The sequence below is a fragment of the Bufo gargarizans genome, chromosome 3 (assembly GCF_014858855.1).
Source record: "Bufo gargarizans isolate SCDJY-AF-19 chromosome 3, ASM1485885v1, whole genome shotgun sequence".
NCBI classification, from domain to species: domain Eukaryota; kingdom Metazoa; phylum Chordata; class Amphibia; order Anura; family Bufonidae; genus Bufo; species Bufo gargarizans.
Genome location: NC_058082.1, coordinates 496722961 through 496747500, shown reverse-complemented (window position 1 = coordinate 496747500; position 24540 = coordinate 496722961). Strand labels below are relative to the sequence as shown.

The 24540-nt window shown below is 43.4% G+C and overlaps 1 protein-coding gene across 7 annotated transcripts in view; it reads left to right on the top strand.

The window, feature by feature from the left end:
• Window positions 1-24540, top strand: part of MYO1C (myosin IC) — a 135010-nt gene that overhangs the window by 96406 nt on the left and 14064 nt on the right. For all 7 annotated transcript variants that reach the window (XM_044283864.1, XM_044283863.1, XM_044283859.1 and 4 more), the window contains 11 exons: window positions 6757-6803; window positions 6924-7004; window positions 7644-7749; window positions 8561-8678; window positions 8760-8873; window positions 11193-11269; window positions 11435-11503; window positions 12872-12956; window positions 19773-19932; window positions 20880-20963; window positions 23067-23160. In XM_044283864.1, the coding sequence (XP_044139799.1) occupies window positions 6757-6803; window positions 6924-7004; window positions 7644-7749; window positions 8561-8678; window positions 8760-8873; window positions 11193-11269; window positions 11435-11503; window positions 12872-12956; window positions 19773-19932; window positions 20880-20963; window positions 23067-23160 (1035 nt within the window). The remainder of the gene's footprint in view (window positions 1-6756; window positions 6804-6923; window positions 7005-7643; window positions 7750-8560; window positions 8679-8759; window positions 8874-11192; window positions 11270-11434; window positions 11504-12871; window positions 12957-19772; window positions 19933-20879; window positions 20964-23066; window positions 23161-24540) is intronic.

Sequence of the window (24540 nt, the reverse complement as noted above, 5' to 3'; positions counted from 1 at the left end):
GTTGTTAAATTTTTCAAAAAAAACGACATCTATATATAAATTTTTCTCTAAATTTATTGTTCTAAATGTCTTTGGGGAAAAAAAATGGTTTGGGTAAAAGTTATAGCGTTTACAAACTATGGTACAAAAATGTGAATTTCCGCTTTTTGAAGCAGCTCTGACTTTCTGAGCACCTGTCATGTTTCCTGAGGTTCTACAATGCCCAGAAGTAGAAAAACCCCCACAAATGACCCCATTTCAGAAAGTAGACACCCTAAGGTATTCGCTGATGGGCATAGTGAGTTCATAGAACTTTTTATTTTTTGTCACAAGTTAGCGGAAAATGATGAATTTTTTATTTATTTTTTTCCTTATTTTTACTAACTTGTGACAAAAAATAAAAACTTCCATGAACTCACTATGCCCATCGCAAAATACCTTGGGGTGTCTTCTTTCCAAAATGGGGTCACTTGTGGGGTAGTTATACTGCCCTGGCATTTTAGGGGTCCAGATGCGTGAGAAGAAGTTTGAAATCAAAATCTGTAAAAGATGGCCTGTGAAATCCGAAAGGTGCTCTTTGGAATGTGGGCCCATTTGCCCACCTTGGCTGCAAAAAAGTGTCACACATGTGGTATCACCGTACTCAGAAGAAGTTGGGCAATGTGTTTTGGGGTGTCATTTTACATATACCCATGCTGGGTGAGATAAATATCTTGGTCAAATGCCAACTTTGTATAAAAAAAAAGGGAAAAGTTGTTTTTTGCCGAGATATTTCTCACCCAGCATGGGTATATGTAAAAAGACACCCCAAAACACATTGCCCAACTTCTTCTGAGTACGGCAATACCACATGTGTGACACTTTTTTGCAGCTAAGGTGGGCAAATGGGCCCACATTCCAAAGAGCACCTTTCGGATTTCACCGGCCATTTTTTACACATTTTGATTGCAAACTACTTCTCACGCATATGGGCCCCTAAATTGCCAGGGCAGTATAACTACCCCACAAGTGACCCCATTTTGGAAAGAAGACACCCCAAGGTATTCCGTGAGGGGCATGGCGAGTTCCTAGAATTTTTTATTTTTTGTCACAAGTTAGCGGAAAATGATGATTTTTATTAATTTTTTTATTACAAAGTCTCATAATCCGCTAACTTGTGACAAAAAATAAAAAATTCTAGGAACTCGCCATGCCCCTCACGGAATACCTAGGGGTGTCTTCTTTCCAAAATGGGGTAACTTTTAAGGTAGTTATACTGCCCTGGCATTTTAGGGGCCCTAATGCATACAAAGTAGTTTGAAATCAAAATCTGTAAAAAATGGCCTGTGAAATCCAAAAGGTGCTCTTTGGAATGTGGGCCCATTTGCCCACCTTGGCTGCAAAAAAAGTGTCACACATGTGGTATCGCCGTACTCAGAAGAAGTTGGGCAATGTGTTTTGGGGTGTCTTTTTACATATACCCATGCTGGGTAAGAGAAATATCTCGGCAAAAGGCAACTTTTCCCATTTCTTTTTTTATACAAAGTTGGCATTTGACCAAGATATTTATCTCACCCAGCATGGGTATATGTAAAATGACACCCCAAAACACATTCCCCAACTTCTCCTGAGTACGGCGATACCACATGTGTGACACTTTTTTGCAGCCTAGATGCGCAAAGGGGCCCACATTCCTTTTAGGAGGGCATTTTTAGACATTTGGATCCCAGACTTCTTTGCACGCTTTAGGGCCCCTAAAATGCCAGGGCAGTATAAATACCCCACATGTGACCCCATTTTGGAAAGAAGACACCCCAAGGTATTCAATGAGGGGCATGGCGAGTTCATAGAAATGTTTTTTTTTTTTTTTGGCACAAGTTAGCGGAAATTGATTTTTTATTTTTATTTTCTCACAAAGTCTCCCTTTCCGCTAACTTGGGACAACAATTTAAATCTTTCATGGACTCAATATGCCCCTCAGCGAATACCTTGGGGTGTCTTCTTTCCAAAATGGGGTCATTTGTGGGGTGTTTGTACTGCCCTGGTATTTGAGGGTCTCCGCAATCATTACATGTATGGCCAGCATTAGGAGTTTCTGCTATTCTCTTTATATTGAGCATACAGGTAATGAGAACGGCACAGATTTCTTTATTCGCATCGATCAATGTGGATGAAAAAATCTCTGCCAAAAATAAAAAGGAGGGGAAAGGCATCTGCCAGGACATAGGAGCTCCGCCCAACATCCATACCCACTTAGCTCGTATGCCCTGGCAAACCCGATTTCTCCATTCACATCAATCGATGTGGATGAATAAATCATTGCCGGGATTTTTTTATTTTTTTTAATATATACAAAGTGTTTGCCAAAGCATATGAACACCGCCACCTCCTCAGCTCATATGCCTCGGCAAACGTATCTTTTACTGCAGAGGAGAAATCTCGTCTTGCAGCGCCGCATACACCGACTTTTGTGTAATCTAACAGCAGCGCAATGCTTCTGTCAGAATGCACATCAGTGCTGCAGCTGCTTGATCGCTTGGTCCACCTAGAAGGTAAAAACAGGCCGCTTACTGGTGATTATTTTTATTTTTTTACCTTTTATAAGACAAACCTCTCCTTCCCCATGGGACAATGTGCAAAGCGCAAATCGCCCAGAGATGTGGCGAAGTACATTATGCACTTTGTCCCAGGTGAAAGGAGAGGTTTGTGGAAGCTCTGTGTGAATGGGCCCTAAGACCCCTGTGTGCCTGTCCTGTGTACGCAATCCCTACTCTAATAGTGTACCTGAGTGTGGAACTTGCGGAAACACTCCCCTATGCATAGGGCAGGCTGGTCAGGACAGTCAGGACAAAAAAAGGTGGTGTCACGCCTTATTCCACCCCTGCTACAGACACGACATCTTTTTCTTGGGGAACGTTGAGTTGGGGTACCATGATAGACAGACTGGAAGTGTCTGCCATGTAGCCGGCTCACTACATCAGGGCCTTGGGGCACAGACCCTCCTGGATACAGGATTTCCGAAATGATCTCTTCCTGGAATTTTAGGAAGGATCCTGTTCTCCCAGCCTTACTGTAGAGAACAAAACTATTATACATCGCCAATTGCATCAAATAAACAGACACCTTCTTATACCAGCGTCTGGTGCGTCGGGAAACTAAATAGGGAGCCAACATCTGGTCATTGAAGTCCACCCCTCCCATGTGAAGGTTATAGTCGTGGACAGAGAGGGGTTTCACAATGACTCCAGTTGCCCTTTCAATTTGTACAGTCGTGTCTGCGTGAATGGTGGACAGAAGGTAAACGTCCCTCTTGTCCCTCCACTTCACCGCGAGCAGTTCTTGGTCACACAAGGCAGCCCTCTCCCCCCGTGCAAGTTGGGTACTAACGAGCCGTTGGGGGAAGCCCCGGCGACTAGGTCGCGCGGTGCCACAGCATTGAATTCCGACTAGATGTAAGTGCCGAAAGAGGGCCACGCTTGAGTAAAAATTGTCCACGTATAAGTGGTACCCCTTGTGGAGTAAGGGTGACACCAAGTCCCAGACAATCTTGCCACTGCTCCCCAGGTAGTCAGGACATCCGACCGGCTCCAGTTTTGAGTCTTCTCCCTCATAGACCCTAAAACGATATGTATAGCCTGTGGCCCTTTCACAGAGCTTATACAGTTTGACACCATACCGGGCGCGCTTGCTGGGGATGTACTGTTTTATGCCAAGGCGCCCGGTACTAGGGACTCGTCTATGCAGATGTTTTGATTAGGGGTATACGCATCTGCAAATCTGGATGACAAATGGTCTATGAGGGGCCGAATTTTATGGAGCCGGTCATAAGCAGGGTGGCCTCTTGTATGACAGGTGCTATTGTCAGCGAAATGCATAAAGCACATGATGGCCTCAAAACGCGCCCTAGACATTGCAGCAGAGAACATGGGCATGTAATGTATTGGGTCTTTAGACCAATATGACCGCAATACATTTTTTTTAGTTAGACCCATGCTGAGGAGAAGGCCCAAAAAAAATTTAAACTCGGAAACTGTGACTGGTTTCCACCGGAAAGGCTGGACATAGAAGCTTTCCGGATTGGCGGTAATAAACTGTGTGACGTAGCGGTTGGTTTCTGCCACAACTAGGTTATAGAGATCCGCGGTGAAGAACAGCTCAAAAAACTGAAGGGCCGATCCTAAATGAGCTGTCTCCACGCGAACTCCAGACTGGGCGGTGAAAGGGGCCAATACGGGTGCGGCGGAAACAGGGGTTTGCCAATTAGGATTTGCCAGCACTTCTGGGAGACTAAGGGTTCTACGGGCCTGTGAACGCGGTGGCTGCGACAGGGGAGTTATTGCACGTGCCACGCCACCGTACCAGCTGGAACTGCCCTTCTGGTGCTCGCCACTTCACCAGGGAATACGGCAGTGCTGGTAGAAGGTCCAGGGTGTGCTGCGCTGCTGGTGTATGCCGCACCATAAACAAGATCAGCGCTAGCACCACTCTGCTGCAAATGAGGATCATCATGCGGGGTATGCAGAACTCTGACATGGGATCGGGTACGCCTGACCGTAGCAGGGACCTCTACCTCGTCATCTTCGCTAGCGGTTAGAGTGCCACTGCTGTCTACAGGTTCATATTCTGAACCACTGGATTCAGCGGATGAGGCGTCCCCATCGCTTTCATCCATCACGACCAGAATCCTGTAGGCCTCTTCAGCGGAATACCCCTTGTTTGACATTTTGGGTTCACTAAATTTTGGGGGTATTCCTCTGAGACTACCCGGGGAAAAAGATTAAACCTACCTAGTAAAAAGGAATGCTTGCGAAGTAAAGCTGCGATCGCTAATAAAGATCCAAAAAGCTCAAAAGTGATCTTTTATAGTGGCACAGCGATTTTACGGTGTTTTTGCAGCGATCAGAAAAAAAAAATTCTGTCACTGCGGTGGGGCGGACTGAACGCAAGTGTGCGCACAAGATCAGGCCTGATCGGGTGAACACTGCGTTTTTTGTAGAGCCTAAGGTGACCCTAATGTACTGATATAGATCTGATTGCGATCAGTATTGATCACTTACAGATACTATATAGTACTAGTGCTGATTAGCGACAGCGATGACGCTAATCAGCGACTAATCAGTGACTGCGGTGTGGTGGGCTGGGCGCTAAACTACATAGCAAGTAGCTAACTACCTGGCAGGGATGAGGGACCCTTACAGGGCGGGTGATCAATGACAGGGGGGTGGATAAGGGGGTGATCAGGGAGTCTAATATGGGTGATCAGGTGCTAAATAAGGGGTTAATAAATTACAGGGTAATATCTATTGTGTAGTGTGGTGATTTGGTGCTACTTACAGTGCTGCCTGTGTCCTCTGGTGGTCGATCCAAGCAAAAGGGACCACCAGAGGACCAGGCAGCAGTTATATCAGACGCTATTTTCAAAATAGCGTCTGACATAACCATTTCATTGGTCGATTCAAGAATCCACAGCCTGCCAGCCAATGATCGCGGCCGGCAGGCTGTAGGTGAACTTGTGCACTAAGCGATCCTGTGAACGCGCGCTCCTGTGTGCGCGCGTTCACAGGAAATCTCGGCTCACGCGAGATGACGCCCATCGGCGTTGGTGTAGCCTGAGAGCGCCGCAGCAATGACTCCTTTCGGCGTTAGGTGTGCGGCAAGCGGTTAAATATTTTAATATGTTCTGTTTTGCAAAAAACAAGGGTGTGTTCACATTTGCCGATTCTTTGCCATTTGGCTGTGGATGTTGTGGTGAATAAGAATTTAAAATATCCAACTACTGCACAAAGTCCAGCCAAGAAACTTCAAAGGGGAATAATCTCAGCCAAAACTGGATGTAAAACTGCAATTGTGACACTGCAAGGCAGTTTTCCGTGCAGGCAGATCTATTGCTTGTAGGGGGAAGGGTGGGGAGGGGAGGGGGGGACCCCTAAAAACTAAGTATTTAACCATATTAAGCAGCTTTACTGAACTTGGATTCTGCCCTTACAAATTAAGGTGGGGTTTAGACAGGCCGATAGTGTGGCAGATTGTCGCGAAGGAAACGTTTCTTCCTTACAGTTGGCTGCTCGATCAGTGAAAGAGACCACTGTGTTTACATGTAGAGATCTCCTCCATAGTATGAGAACGAGGGATCGCTATTGCAATCCCGCGTCCCCATACAAAATGTATGTTTAGACCACATGATCTGCTGCCCAGGAGGATTCGAGTGCCTGCACGAACAACAGGATCACCCGATGAACGAGCGTTTTGCTCATTCAACTGGTGATCGGAGACACATTTAGATTATTAGGAACAAGCGTTCACCGAACCGTTCGTTCCTGATATTCTGGACGATTATTGGTTCGTCAAAATTCACCTTTAGAGTCCAGCAGGCAGTAGACTCTCTAGATCTCAGGGAGATTAGACATGTTCAGTTTCCGCATGTCTTTTTTTTTTTTTTTTGTTCTGCTGGCAGCAGTTTGTCTCCCTCTCTGCTGCTTGAAAGGGCATCTGTCAGCAGATTTGTACCTATGAAACTGCATGTGCGCTTCGGTTCCGACTAGTATCAAGTGGTTTTCCAATTAAAAAATCAACACGTGAATAACTTACTTCAGCTCATCGGAGCCCATACATTCTAATACTGTCCGGAGACAGATCTCCGTACAGCATTATTCCAAAGTTTTGAACTAAGCGACTTTGGGTGAAGCATCCGAAGCTCGCTTCTCTCAACACTAATTAAAAGGTCAGACTTAAACACTTATAAGGTACAGGCGTGCGTTGCTGAAAGTTTCTTTAACTGGTCTTTCGATTTTCTTACAGGATTTCTGGATAAAAACAATGATCTGCTGTTTAGAAATCTGAAAGAGGTAAGTGAATGACTGGCTCTGTATAATTGTAGGTTAAATAGTTTTTTGTTTCAGGAGAACGCTGAGCCTCCTAGGAAGCAGCCACCGAACACTCATACATGTTCTTCTCTTCTGTCACAGGTTATGTGTGACTCTGGAAATCCAATAGCTCATCAGTGCTTTGACAGATCCGAGCTGACAGACAAGAAGAGGCCAGAGACGGTATGAGAAGTTGTCTGAGTGAAAGCAACTGGCACGGTCTGTGCTCTTTCTATGTACTCCTCTACAGGCCTTTACGGACCTATGCACATGAAAGATGTTTTCACCTGATGGCACTTTATTTTTGATTACCACTGAAAGTTTCAGTTCCTGTAGCTACTTTTACACTGTTCTACAGCGTCTGTCTGTTATAGATTGGGAGGATTTCCCAATCTTTACCTCCAGTGCATACCTCTGACTATATAGGCACACAGTGCCCATAGGCCCCATTGTAGAAATAGACTAGTACCTGAAAATGACATTGTTATAAGATCTATATTCACTTAGCCTCTGCCAGCCATTGCTTTTTTTAATGGAGTTGTCTGCTTGACAGAGCATATAGATATTGTATAGGAGAGTTCCTGCAACCATGCAATGGAGATGCCTGCAGCCTTTACAAGTGATTTCAGCTGATGGCCGAGGGGTCTGCATTTAGGAAGAGGCCTGCATTTGCTAAATTATATGTGGCCCAGTTTTCACAGACTATATACAGTATAGTGTTGTGACCAAGCAAACTTTTTCTCCAAGGGAGGTTTCTATTTAATGAAATCTTTTTGCGTTATAATTCATTACACTTAGAGTTTTATTCTGATTATATTTTAGGCAGCAACCCAGTTTAAAAACAGTTTATCAAAACTGATGGAAATTCTTATGTCTAAGCAGCCTTCTTATGTGCGCTGCATAAAGCCAAATGATGCCAAACAAGCAGGTATGTCTTAGTTTTGTTCCCTTAAAGAGGACCTGTTACCTTTCCTTACATGTCTGTTTTAGCAACAACTTGCATTCCCCATATCGCCACAATTCTGGAGGATCTATTCCCATGACTCTGTTGTGCCATTCCATTAATATTTCTACTAGAAGATTATGAATGAATTTCCAGCAGTCTGCAGTAAGGGTACAGATGGGTGTTACCAGTTTGGGGAGGTGTCTATGCACAGTATGACACTGGCAGCACTGATTGGATAATGTCAGATTGTGCAGGGACGCCCCCCAAAACTGGTAGCACCCATCTGTACCCTTACTGCAGACTGCTGGAAATTCATTTATAAACCACAGACTACCTTGAATCAGTGTTAACGAAATATGTGTTAGAAACTAAAATGTTTTAAAATTTATATATATGAAGTGTGAAGAAAAGTTTGATAAAAAAAAAAAAAAAAAAGAGGCGATTTAGTGGGACTTAAACACGGATGACCCATCTTTAGAATTGAATACTCATAAGGTCTGACCACTGCCGATCAACAGAATGAAGGCAACACAGCTACATACCTGTGAGTGCGGCTGTCTCTGGTACTGCAGCCCTATTCACTTGTATGGGACAGAGCTGCAGTACAGTGCTGCTGTATCTGTATGAGCACCACGGCCCCTTCATTCTGCTTTGGCCCCCAGGGATCAAACCTGTTAAACTCAACTTAGGAAAGGTCCTAAAGTGTGTGTTTAAAGTATGTGGTTAGGAAATGGTTACTACGTTGTGTTTGTGATTTTATTATGATGGTTTTTATGCTCTGATTCTCTGCTAGCTCGCTTTGATGAGGTTCTCATTAGACACCAAGTGAAATATTTGGGGCTTATTGAGAATGTGAGAGTACGTCGTGCTGGATTTGCATACAGGCGAAAATATGAAATCTTCTTACAGAGGTATTGGCATTAAAGTGAATCTGTCTTCCACCGTACCATTAACAATATGTACAGGTTCACATCCTGATTTCATCTTTCCAGGTACAAATCTCTTTGCCCTGAAACCTGGCCAAATTGGGATGGACGTGCAATGGATGGAGTGGCAGTTCTTGTCAAGAGCCTTGGGTATAAACCAGAGGAGTATAAAATGGGCAGGTGAGCTCTGAGCTGCTTCTGGGTAACCTACACGATGTGATGAATTGCACAAAGATAATCGTTTTAGCAAAACAAATGCTATATCTGGCCCTTTTATTCAAAAAATTTCTACGTGGTCTATCCTGAGATTTCCATCGTACCAATTTCCTGATGGAACCTCTAGCACGTGCATTTAAGGGATGCCCCTGTGGCATCTTTCACTCATAGCTGACAAGGTTTGCGCAGAGTGAAAAGAACAGGAGTGACTGGTACAGGAGGTGACCTTTTTGCACAGTCAGGGATTACCCAGCATGCAGTAGGTGTGTTTGGAAGTTTTGGACAGCACCATGATCTGTCAACATGCCAAAATCTTTGGACTAAAAATTTAACAACAATGGGGACATTTATCAAGACTGGTGTCCTGATTCCCCCTGCGCTGCTGGAGGATGCACCAGATTTATGTAGAGGTGACTCCACCTTTTCTCACCACTTCTAAAAAGTGGCGTGAAGAGGGAAAAGTCACAGATTCTGCCGCAAAAGTGACCTGCATCTTTATTACACCACAAAAGTGGTTCTGTGGAGAACATTGGCAGCTCAGGCTCAGTGTACGCCATGTTTTCCACACAGTTCACAGTATATGTCCGGATGTATACTGTACAGCATCTGTAAAACTTCTGTGGGGCAGAGGTATGAAAAAATTGTCTTCCATTGGCATATGTCTGCCAGGTTTCTGTCCGGATGGCAGCTATATAAAACTATATACAGTTTTTCAGAGTATACTTTTACATATTTGGTTGGGTGTGTCTGGGAGAAAAAAAAAAAAAACATTAACGTGATGGGATCTTTGCGTTAGATTTTTTATTTTTTTGTCCTGGTTGGTAATAGAACACTGCTGTTACCTGACGCTAATAAACTAAGGGCACTTTCACACTTGTGGCAGAGTATTCCGGCAGGCAGTTCTGTCACCAGAACTGCCTGCTGGATCCGTCAAAACGTATGCAAACCGATAGCATTTGTCAGACAAATGCATTGAAATGCCTGGATCTGTCTCTCCAGTGACATCCGGAAAAACAGAACCGGCATTTATTTTTTTCACATTTTTCACGGATCCATTTTGCCGGAACACTCAGGGCCGGATCCGGCATTAATGCATGTCATTAGGAAAAAAACTGCGGTATTATCTCCGTCCTTAAAAGACTGAACTGAAGACATCCTGATGCATCCTGAACGGATTGCTCTCCTTTCAGAATGCATTAGGATAAAACTGATCAGTTCTTTTCCGATATTGAGCCCCTAGGACGGAACTCGATGCCGGAAAAGAATAACAGTAGCATGAAAGTACCCTAAATGTAACATTTGCTGTCATGCACCCGATGATGGCTAATAAGCCAAGGGCAGGTTATTTTGGACTTAAGGTCCCTTTATGAAGAACAATTATCGGGAAACTCTCATTCCCAGTAATCAGCCCATGTAAGGCCTCATGCACACAATCGCATTTTTGTTCCACATCTGAGCTGCATTTTTTGTGGATTGGTTACGAACCCATTCATTTAATTGGGGCTGCAAAAAAAATGCGGACCGCACACCGTGCTGTTCAGTCCCCCCCAAAAATAGAAAATGGCCTATGCTTGTCAGTTTTGCCTACACGAATAGGACATTTCTATAGAAGGGGACAAGAAAATGGCAACATGCAAACCACCGGTATCCATGTTTTACGCGGTTTGCAGAGAGCAAAACACATCCTGTCATCTGTATGAGTCCTGAAGGTGAAGCCAATCATCCTATGACCGGCTCACTTATCAGGTGAAAGCATCAATGATGCGGACACCTAAATCATCATTTCTGGGCAGCAGATCATGCTTGTTAACAGGGATCTGCTGCTCAGAAACAATGATTCTCTATGGGGAAGAGTTATCGCAGTAGTAATCACTGACCCCATCCAGCAGAAGTGATTGCTGCATGTAAATTGCAGCTCTTGTCTCCTCTGACGATCAGGCAGCACAGCCGGATCCCCATTCACTGTTGTAGGATCCGGCCGCCTATTAGCATATGTCCCAGCTTTCGTCCAGACAGAAAATGTTTTTTTTTTGTTTTTGTTTTGGTTTTTTTTGTCTGGCCGAGGCCCAGCATGTACACTGTGTTCCCCCGACAGAACAGATTAAGGAGGCAGATGTGAACCCAGCCTAAATGGGTCTTTATTCCTGGGAGTACCTTTATGAAGATGACACTGATTATCCCCTCCTATATTGTAAGATGTTAGTCTGCTGTCATCTCTGGAAACAGAATTCTCATTTTTGCATTATGACCTGTATTAGTTATGTTCTTATTTATTTTCTTTAGGACGAAAATTTTTATTCGTTTCCCAAAAACCTTGTTTGCCACGGAGGATGCCTTAGAAGTGAGGAAGCAAGGCATAGGTTGGTTGTTTTGTCTTATTACTATTTCCTTTTGTTTGATCTGTTGCTTATGTCCTCCTGTGTACATGACTGTGTGTCTCCTCTGTGTTTGGCACGTTTTCTTATTAACACAAGATGACCTTTTTTAATTATTTTGTATATTATTATTTTTTTTAATCATTATAGCAACCTTCCTCCAGGCTAGATGGAAAGGATACCATCAGCGACAAAAATTCCTACACATGAAGCATTCCGGTGAGTATTTCTTATATTTGCCTCTAAATGGTTTCTTTCTTTCTTTCTTTCTTTCTTTCTTTCTGTAACTGGGACACAGGGTTACTGGGTAACTTGTCAATATAGCTGTTATAATAGTACTGCGGTTGCATATGTGTTGCTGGTTACATGATCCCTGCATTTGTTCTTGGGCTACTTTCACACCTGCGTTGGGTGCGGATCCCTCTGGTATCTGCACAGAAGGATCCGCACCTATAAATGCAAACGCTGGTATCCGTTCAGAACGGATCCGTCTGCATTATTCTCTCCCCAAAAAATCTAAGTGTAAGTTAAACGGATCCGTCCTGACTTGCATTGAAAGTCAATAGGGGACGGATCCGTTTACAATTGCACCATATTTGTGTCAATGTAAACGGATCCGTCCGATTGACTTACATTATAAGTGAGGACGGATCCGTTTGGCTCCAAATCGCCAGGCGGACACCAAAACGCTGCAAGCAGCGTTTTGGTGTCCGCCTCCAGAGCGGAATGGAGGCGGAACAGAGCCAAACTGATGCATTCTGAGCTGATCTTTTTTTTTTCATTCAGAATGCATTGGGGCTAAACTGATCCGTTTGGGGCCGCTTGTGAGATCCCTGAAACGGATCTAACAGGCGGACCCAGAAACGGCAGTGTGAAAGTAGCCTTAACCCATTTATAGGCTACATTTTGCAAACATCTTGCAACAGCACTGAGACTCTCATTCATGAAACCAGACGTTCTTTTTTATAAAGTTGAAGTCTCAGTCGGGGTCTCTGTTCTAACCACCCAAGATCTCTAGCAGCAGGACAAGCTGTGTAAATTTGTGCCTAGAAGAACATGTGGTCCTCTTCCAATAACTCTAGTAACAGATATGACCGTACATATAACATTTGTAAAGTCTACATAAGGTGCACGGAGGTAATCCTCAGATATCAATTAAACGGGTTGCCAACTTGCTTACTCAGACATAATAGGGGTCCCGCATTTTTCGCTCTTGTGGACTTCATTTTAAGGACTTAATCATAACACTACATTACTCAAATTTAGACTAAATTTATAACCTCATCAATGGACTATAGGAAATTTAGTCCAGCATGTGGTCGTTTAAGGTCTTGTGCGTTCAGATATATTCTGGTTGTCATTTTTCCTTTGGTGTCCCTACAGTGCTTATCTATGGATAAGGGTACGTTCACATCTGCAGCATTCTGGATCTGTCAGACCGTTCCTGCAGAGAACAGCCTGATGGAACAACCTGCCAGAGCCGGGATGCCGCAGATGTGAATGTACCTAAGAATGGACGATAGTGTCAGTGTATAATATATGTAACTGTGCTCTTGAAGGCAACTTTTAAAAAATCTGTTTTTACAGCCATACAAATCCAGTCCTGGTGGCGAGGCACAGTGGGCCGCCGAAAGGCTGCCAAAAGGAAATGGGCTGTGGAGGTTATTCGAAGGTGAGTTTAATAGCTCATGTCTAATGATGGCAACTATATTTTTGTACCATTCTGAATGATCTGTCCTTTTATGACAATGTGAAATTTTTGCCTAGTCTTACCATGTAGTGCTGCAAGACATGTTGCTTCAAATCCGTTTACCTCTGTAAATGCAGCTTTTCTCTCTCAATATCTGCTAGCTTGAGATCTTCACAGAACATAAGTACATGACAGTGGCGTACACAGATTTTATTGTTTCAGGCAACTGCTATATCAAGAACCAGTAAATGATTAAAATATGGCAAATATATTTTGTAAGTAGAAAAAAAACACTACAAGAACAATACCGATTTATGCTTTTAAAGTCCTGGCAACCTTTTGTCATAGCACAATGGTTGAGACTTGGGGCCCATGCACACGGCCGTATCTATTTTGCGGTCTGCAAAAAACGGATCCACAAAAAATATGGTGTGCATTCCATATTTTATGGAACAGCTGGCCCCTAATAGAACAGGTCTATGCTTGTCCGTGATGCGAACAATAATAGGACATGTTCTATTACTTTGCGGAACGGACATACGAAAATGGAATGCACACCGAGTAACTTCTATATTTTAATTTACATTTTTTTGCGGACCCATTGAAATGAATGGTTCCACATTCGGTCCGCAAAAAAAAAACTGAACAGACACTGAAAGAAATCGCATTTGTTTGCATGAGCCCTTAGGCTAAGTGCACATCTGCGCTTAAATTCTAGTATTCTGTTCTGGCCTAGTTGCAGAATACTGGAAATGGCAGATCCTGGACCTAACGGATCCTATTTACTGCTTGTTGCAGGGGTTTTTTTCACCGCAGAATCTGTTGCCAGAACTTTTCTGAACTTCATATGGCTTAGAAAAGTGGTCCAAAACTCTCCTGAATCACCAAAAATACCATAAGTAAAAAAAAAAAGCTACAGGGGACGACATAGTACAGCTTTCACAATCCACTAGAGAGCCTGTCCAGGTATTGACACAACATTTCTGGTAACTATACATCTAATATGAGTGTTGGTATACACAAGACTGTCCAACAGGGTGTTGAGCACTGAATCTAAATATAGAGCAAATCCATCACAGGAAAATGCCAATAACTGGAAGGACGCTCAAGGCCTGTTAAAGGAACATCTAATAGTAAGAGCCAGGGATAAACAATTTTTTAGGACTCAGAAGTACGTTACTGAGGGTGAGAGTGCAGGTCACTTACTAGCCACTGTTATTAAAGCACAATATGGCCCCTCCTGTGTGACCTCTATCAGGGATATGCAGGGAAACCTAATTACTGGAGATAGATATATTAGGAGTATTCCATTCCTACTTTAAAGAAGTCTATCGATCAAGGCTGTCGGTCAGCCCGACGGATAGATAACTGTACTTAATGGGAATTTCAGTGCCCAATCTGTCTGGGGAGCATCAAGAAATGTTAATTGGGGACATCCAGTTAGAAATTAGGCCTCTTTCACACGGGCGTTGCGGGAAAAGATGCGGGTGCGTTGCGGAAACATGCACGATTTTTCCGCGCAAGTGCAAAACATCGTAATGCGTTTTGTACGCGTGTGAGAAAAATCGGCCTGTTTTGTACCCAAACCCGAACTTCTTCACAGAAGTTTGTGCTTGGGATCGGTGTTCTGTAGATTGTATTATTTTCCCTTATAACATGGTTATAAGGGAAAATAATAGCATTCTGAATACAGAATGCATAGTACAATAGCGCTGGAGAGGTTAAAAAATAATTTAACTCGCCTAAATTCACTTGATCGCGCAGCCCGGCTTCTCTTCTGTCTTCCTATTTGCTGTGTGCAGGAAAAGGACCTGTGGTGACGTCACTCCGGTCATCACATGGTCCGTCACATGATCTTTTACCATGGTGATGGATCATGTGATGACCGGGGTGACGTCACCACAGGTCCTTTTCCTGCACACAGCAAATAAGAAGACAGAAGAGAAGCCGGGCTGCTCGATCAAGTGGATTAAGGTGAGTTAAATTTTTTGAATTTTTTTATTTTTTTAACCTCTCCAGCGCTTATTGTACTATGCATTCTGTATTCAGAATGCTATTATTTTATGTTATAAGGGAAAATATAAAATGATCGGGTCCCCATCCCGATCGTCACCTAGCAACCGTGCGGGAAAATCGCACCGCATCCACACTTGCTTGCGGATGCTTGCAATTTTCACACAGCCCCATTCACTTCTATGGGGCCTGCGTTGCGTTAAAAAAACGCACAAAATAGCGCTTACTGCGATTTTCACGCAACGCACAAGTGATGCATGAAAATCACCGCTCATGTGAACAGCCCCATAGAAATGAATGGGTCCTGATTCAGTGCGGGTGCAATGCGTTCAACTCGCGCATTGCACCCGCGCGGAAAACTCGCCCCGTGTGAAAGGGGCATTAGCGTTAAGAGCCTTCCCTAATGAGGAGGGGCCTGGGGGATTGCTTGCCGGGGGAATTTTATAAGAAGCACCAGGAATACTTACTTCCACATCTCCGCAATGTTTTTAAGGACTCCTATCGGGATGGTATTCTACCCAGCTCGATGAGAGAGGCGATTGTGGTAGTGCTTCCAAAACCAGGCAGGGATCCTTCACAAGTAGACTCTTACCAACCTATTTCTCTGCTGACGACAGATATTAAAGGGAGTATTTCACGCCGATTGACCCTATTAACCTATTAACAGATTTATGTCCACGGCATCCCCCCTATTAAAACTGTTCTTACCATATGTTGCTTGCTATCATCGTTCCTCCGAAAAACACTTTTATTCCGTATGGAAATTAGGCTGTGAAGGTGCCCAGGGGCAGCCTTACAACGGCCGGTGCCCAGGCCCCTGGGTCATTTTCATACCAATCCACTCCCCCTCCGCCGCTTCTGCCGCCCTTGGTCTCTTCTCTATCCTTCCTCCTACTGTGCGTAATCGCGCGCATGCGCTGATGACTGCGATATTGGCGCGTCCGCATAGAATGACCACAGTCTGGCTGGGGCATCACAGTTTACTGTGCGCATGCGCCGGCCCGGGCCTACCTTACGTTCTTGCCGTGATGCTGTGATCTCAGACACCTGTTTTTGAATCTTCAGTTGGATGGATGCAGGGCTGTGATCTCACTCAACGTAGCGGAGTTTATTGCAAGATTGAATGTAGTGATTCGGTTGGAAAAGGGGGCTTATCGTAAAAGTAAAACTGTGTCTTGGAATTTGAGGCTATTTGGGGCCTATGGATAAATAGATCTGGAGTATGCAGTCCTTGGCTGGCTCTTAATAGAAGCAAGGTGGGTGGGGGGGGAATTGTTGACGGAATGCACTCATGAATTAGGGTCCAGTCACACATCCGTATGTGTTTTGTGGATCTACAAAACACGGACACAGACAATGTGTGTTCTGCATTTTGCGGTCCGCACATTGCCGGCACTCTCAGAAAATGCCTTTTCTTGTCCGCAATTGCGGACAAGAATAGGACATGTTCTATTTTTTGGCGGATCCGCAAATGTGGATGCGGACAGCACATTCCGGCCCCATTGAAAATTAATGGGTCCGCACCTGTTCCGCAAAATTGCGGAACGGATGCAGACCCATTTTGCGGACATGTGAATGGGCCCTTACTGTTTGACTAACTGTGATTGGTTTGTCTATGAGACAATCTTGTGGGTCCAAATTGTACTGGACCGTATGATTTTGATGTGCAATTTGCTTGTCAATGGAAAAACTGTACTAATAAAAAAAATATCTGATTGAAAAACAAACTATACATCTAATATACATATATCTACAACTGCCTGAGCAGTAGATCGAATTAATTTAATTTCATTATGATCAGTAAACGTAATACGATTATCCATAATGTTGTTTTGGGTGCAAAATGAATGGTTTTAATAAAACAAAAGTGCTGCCCTATGATGTACCCAACTAAACTGTATACCAGGAAATAATTTCTTCTTTGTTATTATTTATTTGAAAGCTCCATTAATTCCATGGCACTGTACATCAAGAGAGGGTTACACATACATAGTATAAAATACAATAAACCTGAAACTATTAACAGACTGGTCCAGAGGGGGAAAGGACCCTGCCCGCAAGAGCTTACAATCTACATCTAGTTATTGCGTTAATATACTTGTGGACTCGCCTTAAGAGGTTGGACACACCTTGAAAATGTATTCTTGACTTCAGATAAAAGAATCAAACCTCACCAGATGCCTCATTACTGAACTTCCATTTGTGATACTAATGGCTACATGACTGTAGACGTGCGTCTTTGAGGTAGATTATGCAGTGTGTACGTGTGTGATGTAATGGAGGCAGATTAACTGATTATCTCTGGGGTCTGTCCAGGCCGTAAAAAGAACAGAGTTAAGAACCACTGACCTGGGCAGTTGGATATCATTTTTCTTTGGATAACCCTTCTCAATCTGAAAATAAGTTCCCTGTTGAAATTGTCTTTGTCATTGGTTAAATCAATTGATTTTCCTAGATTACATTTTTTGTACCATTTGTTTCTTATTCATCACTGTATACTTCTGACTACATGGTGTTTTATTTTTAGCATACATTTAATTGATGGACATTTAACATTTCATTTGATTGATGGACATTTCAGTCAGAACAGACACCAAAGGTTCTTCAGATACTAATCTGAGGCTCAGCAGGAGAGTGTCAATGTGGCCTAGTTGCTATGAAGGACAGTTTACACCAGTACTACCACTGATGGCAGTGAATTTCATGTATGCATGGTCAGGGTTTTCTTCTGCCTTTTGTTCCTGGGCAATTATCATGATCATTCATTCATGCACATATTATGCCATAAATATTTTAATGGTCATGATCTAGTATTCCCAAGATGAATCCCATCTGAGCTGTGAACTCCAGCAGTCTGTTCCGGCGGTTGAACAGACTGCCGGAGTTCACTGTATCTGGCATATCCGGATGCCACCGTGCATCACCGGTTCTCCATTCAGTGTAATGGGATCCGGCGGTAATCCGAGGCTTTCCTGCATATCTGACGAAAAAATGTTGTGTAGCATTTTTCTGGTTGAAAGCCGACATGTACGCTGGATACAGTGACAGCGCAGATGTGAGCCCAGCCTGAGTGAGGTCACTTCTGACTGATAACACCCCACACAGTCATGTACTGATGACATAATAAGTTCATCATAATTGACATTGCTTAAATTATTTGAAATATAGTGTTCTATCATACATTGCTTCCTTAGAGAACGATCGTTAATTAAAAGGGTGTTCCAGTAATTTGACATTCTCACCGTTAGCGTTTTGGGAGTCCTACTGCTGGGTCCCCCTCTGATCATGAGAACGGACACCCCTCTAAGCTCTGTTCATATTACTTTCAAAGTCTACGGTTGGCTTATATGCTTGGAAAATATCCCGGTATACACCATTCATATCCTTAGGGCAGGAATCGGCAACCTCCGGCGCTCAAGCTATTGTGAAACTACAATTCTCAGCATGCACAGTTTCTCGACTGTTCTCAAAACTCCCATAGAAGTGAATGGAGCATGCTGAGATTTGTAGTTTCACAACATGTGGAGTGCTGGAGGTACCCTGACCCCTGCCTTAGGGCATCATTCACCCAAGGGAGACCATGAGCGTCCTTTTGGCCCTCATCAGGCAGGTATTTTTTTGTATTAAATTGTCTCACTGGTTCCCTTATCGCCTCAGCACAGCTTGTCGTTTCCATAGTTGTTTTCATTCCCAATAGCTGCAGGGTTTTGGAAAGAATCTACAGGAGATAAGCAGGAAATCAAAGTGGTGATAGAAACAGTTGGAGGGTCTTTATTTGCTTTATATTTAGAAAGACTAAAAATATTTTTGGGAAGGCTTGAACTTCCTGTGAAAGGAAGTGACCCCCATTTTATCCTCTCCAAGTTACAATTCAAGATAACGACATGTCTGTAAATAGGTCCACCTTCATGTTTAGACGCTCAGTCCACTGCTGGCATGACAAGCTGATCAACTGTTATTCATACATGATGTAACTATCCCTAGGGTACTATGCATGCAAAGCGAATACAACATCACTGCCCTCTTCCCCATGCTGAGGGCCTTGTGTAAGAAGTATCCTTGTGAGAACCAATTATTTACTTCAGCAGCGGTGAAGAACCCCATTAATTCAATGAGTTGCACACTAGCGGGGTTGTCCCATTGCAAGAACGTATACCCTATCTACAGGACAGGGGGATACATGTCTGATCCCAGCAGTTGGACCCATGCTGATCACGAGAACAGTGCCCATGGTCTGCTGTTTGAATGGAGTGGCGGTCATGCATGTGTGCTGCAACTCCATTCAGCTGTATGCTGCTTGAGACAGTTGAGCGCTTGTACTTTCTCCTGCAGTCCCATAAAACTGAATGGAGTGACAGATACTTTCCTGACTGCTGCCTCATTCAAACGAGGAGCACCGACCCAGTTCTCGGGATCACTGTGGGTCCGACTGCTGGGATCAGACGCTGTGCATTTAGACTAATCGATTATCTGACCAAGATCTGTCCAATCAGACCAATAGTTGGTGTGTAAAACAAAAGATCTGTGATAATCTGTTGGTGTAAATGCCCCCTTATCTCTCTTCCTGTAGATGGGGGATAAGTTGTCAAATAGAACATCCCCTTTAAAGGGGTTCTTTCGTGAAGACCTCTGGTTTCCCTTTTGGCTTTTTTTCCTAAATATTTTAAATAGTTTATTTAAATAGGAAATAAAACTTTTAGTCTAAAAAGGTCTGACGGACAATGTTCTGATTGATAAGCTGGTATTTTGAGAACTGTCAAGTAAGGGATTATGTTTTTTGCCCAGATTCATCAAAGGCTTCATTTACCGCAATCAGCCTCGCTGTCCTGAGAATGACTATTTCCTGGATTATCTGCGTTACTCATTCCTGATGAACCTTCATCGCAACGTACCAAAAAGCGTGTTAGATAAGTCTTGGCCTGTCCCACCCCCATCCCTTCGAGAGGTAAGCAGATGGGGAAGGGAATAATCTGTGGTAACTTGCTGGCTTTTAACATCTGAATAATCAGTACATTTTAGTAGAACAAAAGTGTTGATAGCCGCTATATGTGCCAGCTTCATGTAGAGGGGAATTATGCATCTCATTACCTAAGATATTCAGTGATGAAGCTTTATGGATCTACAGAGGGTGGTTGCTGTAGGCTGTGGCCTACAAGATGTCAGGCGCACACTAAAGGACGTCGGCATCCTGGTGCAGGCGGCGGGATGTTATCATTCTGTTCCACAGCCTGTGGTTAAGTAGCATGGACCCAGTGGCTCTCTGTTGTGACTGGAGCAGTGTTTTCAACACATTGATCCAGCTAAAAGTGGCACTCCCCAGAATCTAGGACTGGTGGGCCTGGTTGCAGTCCTGTTATCATTTGCTTTTCTCACAGGAAACCTGAAGTGCAGGGATAGTTGTGTGGCTCAGGCAACTCCCTGGGAAGTCACTGGCTGCCATATAGGCGCTCAACCCCGAAACACACACTAGGGTAAATTTCATAGGAAGCCAGTTTGCCTGTTTGTATATTTTTGGAGTGTGGGAGGAAACCACAGTATGCGCTCAGGACTGCAGCACTGCAAGGCACCAGTGCTAACCACTCAGCCACCGCGCTGCGCATACGTTCCAAAGATGCCGAATAGATTAAAGACCCACGTCTGTGATGCACATCCTTCAGCAGAATGGGTCGCAGTGACCTATCTACACAAGGCATTAAAATGAACGTCCTTGCCTGATGGCCTGGCAGCGAGGATTGTTATAATGGAAATATGCATCAAATATATGTTAGAATTTTTTGTTTTACTTTATTTGACCTGAATGACTGTAGACACATGTATATGTTTAATGTATCTATATTTTGCCTCAACTTTTTGGAATGTGAAGATTGCTTAGATGGAATTTTGTTCCTTTAGGCCTCTGAGCTCCTCAGAGAGATGTGCATGAAGAACATGGTGTGGAAGTATTGCAGACGAATCAGCCCTGAGTGGAAACAACAGGTAAATCTGAATGAAAAATAGCTGAACTAAGAAATTCCAGTTAGAAGAAGCTACACCATATAGGCTACCACTAGATTGGTGGGGGTCTGACTGCTGGGACCCCGACAGATCATGAGAACAGGAGTGTGTGTGTCCCAATACCCAATTGAATGGAGTGGCTGCTTGCATGCGCCATGTCATTTTATCAATTTGAGCTGTTAGGCTACTTTCACACTTGCGGTAGCCTTTTCCGGCAGGCTGTTCCGGCAGGGGAACAGCCTGCCGGATCCATGCTACCACAAGTCCACCGTGCCGTGGAAAGGCCACTCCGCCCACATTCACTATAATGGGGGTGGGCCGGCCGCAGCACGGGGCGCCCGGACAAAAACTACAACATGCTGTGGTTTTTGCCCGCCCGCCTTTCGGCTTGTTTGCCGTGCTGCAGCCGGACCTCCGGGTGGACTTGCGGTAGCACAGATCCGACAGGCTGTTCCCCTGCCGAAACAGCTTACCGGAAAAGGCTACCACGAGTGTGAAAGCAGCCTTACTAAGCTATTTCTAGCAGTCCCATAGAGAATTGATGGACCAGCATTGCACATGCTCAACTATTTTCTCCATTCATTTTGGGGGTCCCCGTTCTTGTTATAAGTGGGCATCCAGAGGTCAGACTACTACCGATCTCGTAGTTCTAGGAGATATCTTCTTCTAACTGAATACCCTATGCATCTCTTCCTTCTACTTTTTTTTTATTTTTTTTTATTTTTTTTTTAGAGAAAATATATTATAAAAGTAGTTTACATGCATTGCCTATGAAAGGTAAAATATTTATGATTAATGATGGAGGAGCAGCACATTGGTGTGACTAATTTAGATATAAGCACCATCTCCAGATATGTATATTATTGCCTGTGAAGATGAGGCTGATTGCTGACTGTCATTTTCCCAACCTAAGACTGAACCTGAAAACGGTTTCCGGTCGTGTGCCGTGCCACCCACATTTTGCTCCTCTCCCTCGGCACAACACAAAATCCTTTTGTTGACTGGTACCACAATACAATGTTTTTCATAAATTTTCTGCCGGACAGCCCTCTTACTACCGTAATACAGTTATGTGCAAAATAGTAAAAGTCTAACATCACTAATGTGTTTTTGGCAGAAAAGATAATACAACATGAGAAACAATGCACGAGTAATGGGAAGCCAACAGAATCAACAGTAATGACATACACACTGCTAATTAGGTGTAATTGACTCATTTAATGAAAGGCGGGTATTCAGATTTATAGCAGTGTGGCGTTCAATTAGTGAGGTAATTCATTCTGTGAAGAAATGGGTGTTAAATATGGCCCTTATTTAAAGAAGGAGGGCAGCAAATGTTGTACCTGCTGGTAAAGAATCACTTTAGGCTTTTTTCACTTCGCCGTATGGCTTTTTCTGTGTTTTGCGGTCCGTTTTTTCACGGATCTGTTGTTCCGTATTTTTTTGTTTCCGTTCTGTTTCCATTCCGTTTTTCGGTATGGCATATACAGTATACAGTAATTACATAGAAAAAATTGGGCTGGGCATAACATTTTCAATAGATGGTTCCGCAAAAACAGAACGGAAACGGAAGACGTACGGAGTACATTCCGTTTTGTTCCGTGTCTTTTGTGGACCTATTGACTTGAATGGAGCCACTGAATGTGATTTGCGGGCAATAATAGGACATGTTCTGTCTTTCAATGGAACGGAGTACATTCTTTTATTTATTTTTTGGCGGAACCATTGGAATGAATGGTTCCGTATACGGACTGCAAAAAAGCGGCCTGTAAACAGAAAAAAAAAACTGTCTCGTGAAAGAGGCCTTATAGTGTAAATATTCAAGTTTGTAACTGAAAATGCAAACCCTTTTATTTTTTGAACAGCCTATTATTCCCGTTTCTTCATTTTCAGTTTAGAAGTTGATATTTTGTTCGTGTTTTCATTTGGAATTGAATGTGCAGCGCGTCCAGTGCCTTTGTGTTTATGGAAATAAATGCTATCACGAGGAATGAGCTTTTTCTTGGTTGCTTGCTGCTATTATTTTGCACAGAATGGTAGATAAATGCATATGTGTCTAAATATAGACATTTCTTGTTTCCACAGCTTGAACAGAAAGTTGTCGCAAGTGAAATATTCAAGGACAAAAAAGACAATTATCCGCAGAGCGTTCCAAGACTCTTCATAAACACTCGACTTGGTGAGTGATTTATATGTTCGGAGATCTTCAGCTCCTGCTTCTCCCTCTCTGGGGCTTTCTGTGTCTGTGTTTCACTTCATTGGAAAAAAATCGCTTCTTGTGAGCTCAAATTTTCTGAATAGAGTTGTTTTTTTGCAAGGCCGCCTCCTGCTTTTCTCTTGGTTGATGGTTGCTGAGCTTGGAACACCACCAATCCTTTTTTAAAAACTGAAGGTATTTTATTGCTCACTTACATCCAATCAACAGAGAATTGTTGAGCTAATCGAGCCTTTTGGTTCCCTTTAACCTTCTTCACACTTCTGGCTCTGGTTGTAAACTTCATAATTCCTGTGACTTGTATTCTCACAGTAATCTGACAGCAGTTATACATTTTGGAGATCATAGAAGCCATGAATAAAGTCTGAGGGGGCCCAGTTACTAAAGACTAACCTTATACACCCCAGTCTTAGTAACAAAACAAAAAAAAAAAAAAAAAATCTCCCTCACATAAAATATGACCAATGTACTAATAGGTGCAGGCATCTTAAATCTGTGATGTCCGTGCTCCAGAAACTGAAGCCTATACCAGCTAGGAGCAGACATAGAGTTGAGTTATGATTTACACCAGTTTTCTGGGGCCGTCGCCTGTCCATTTTTGAAGAAAGTGTCGAGAGCAGCGTGAAAAATGTAAAATGTCTCAAATTTGTATGTAAAATGCAGTTTGTGACTTTGGTACAGCAGAAAACTGGTTCACATCTGGTAGATGACCCCCAGTATCTTTTCTGTGGGCTACTTTCTCACTGCATTTACTGTCAGTCGTAGGTGTACATTGGTATAGGATTCCCCCGATGCATACCTCTGATGGTTGCCACTGTATATGCATATTGTGACATCCATTGGCTATAGAGTTGTTGTTGTTTTTCTCTCCTGTATGCCACTGAATAGTGCAGTCACCTGCAGTATTGCAGAAGACAAGAAGGGTATACAAGCCCGGTATATAGTATGTTTCAGTAGCTTTTCCAGCGCATATGGCAGTGTGAAAGTAGCCTTAGGCTACATTCACCCGAACATATTTTGTTTCTGTGTCCATTTTGTTTTTTGTTTTTCCGGATAAGATGCAGACCGATTCATTTCAATGGGTCCGCAAAAAATGCGGACAGCACACCGTGTGCTATCCGCATCCGTATGTCCTATTCTTGTCCGTTTTGCGGACAAAGATAGGCATTGTTACAATAGATCTGTAAAAAAAGGATGCCATACGGACGTCATCTGTTTTTTTTTGCGGACCGAAACACATACAGTCATGTGAATGTAGCCTTATGCTGTTCCTCTGCTTAGCATCTCCCTAGTATTTTGGAACCCATCAGAGCAGGGGTCTCTCTAGCTTAGCTATAGCTTCGC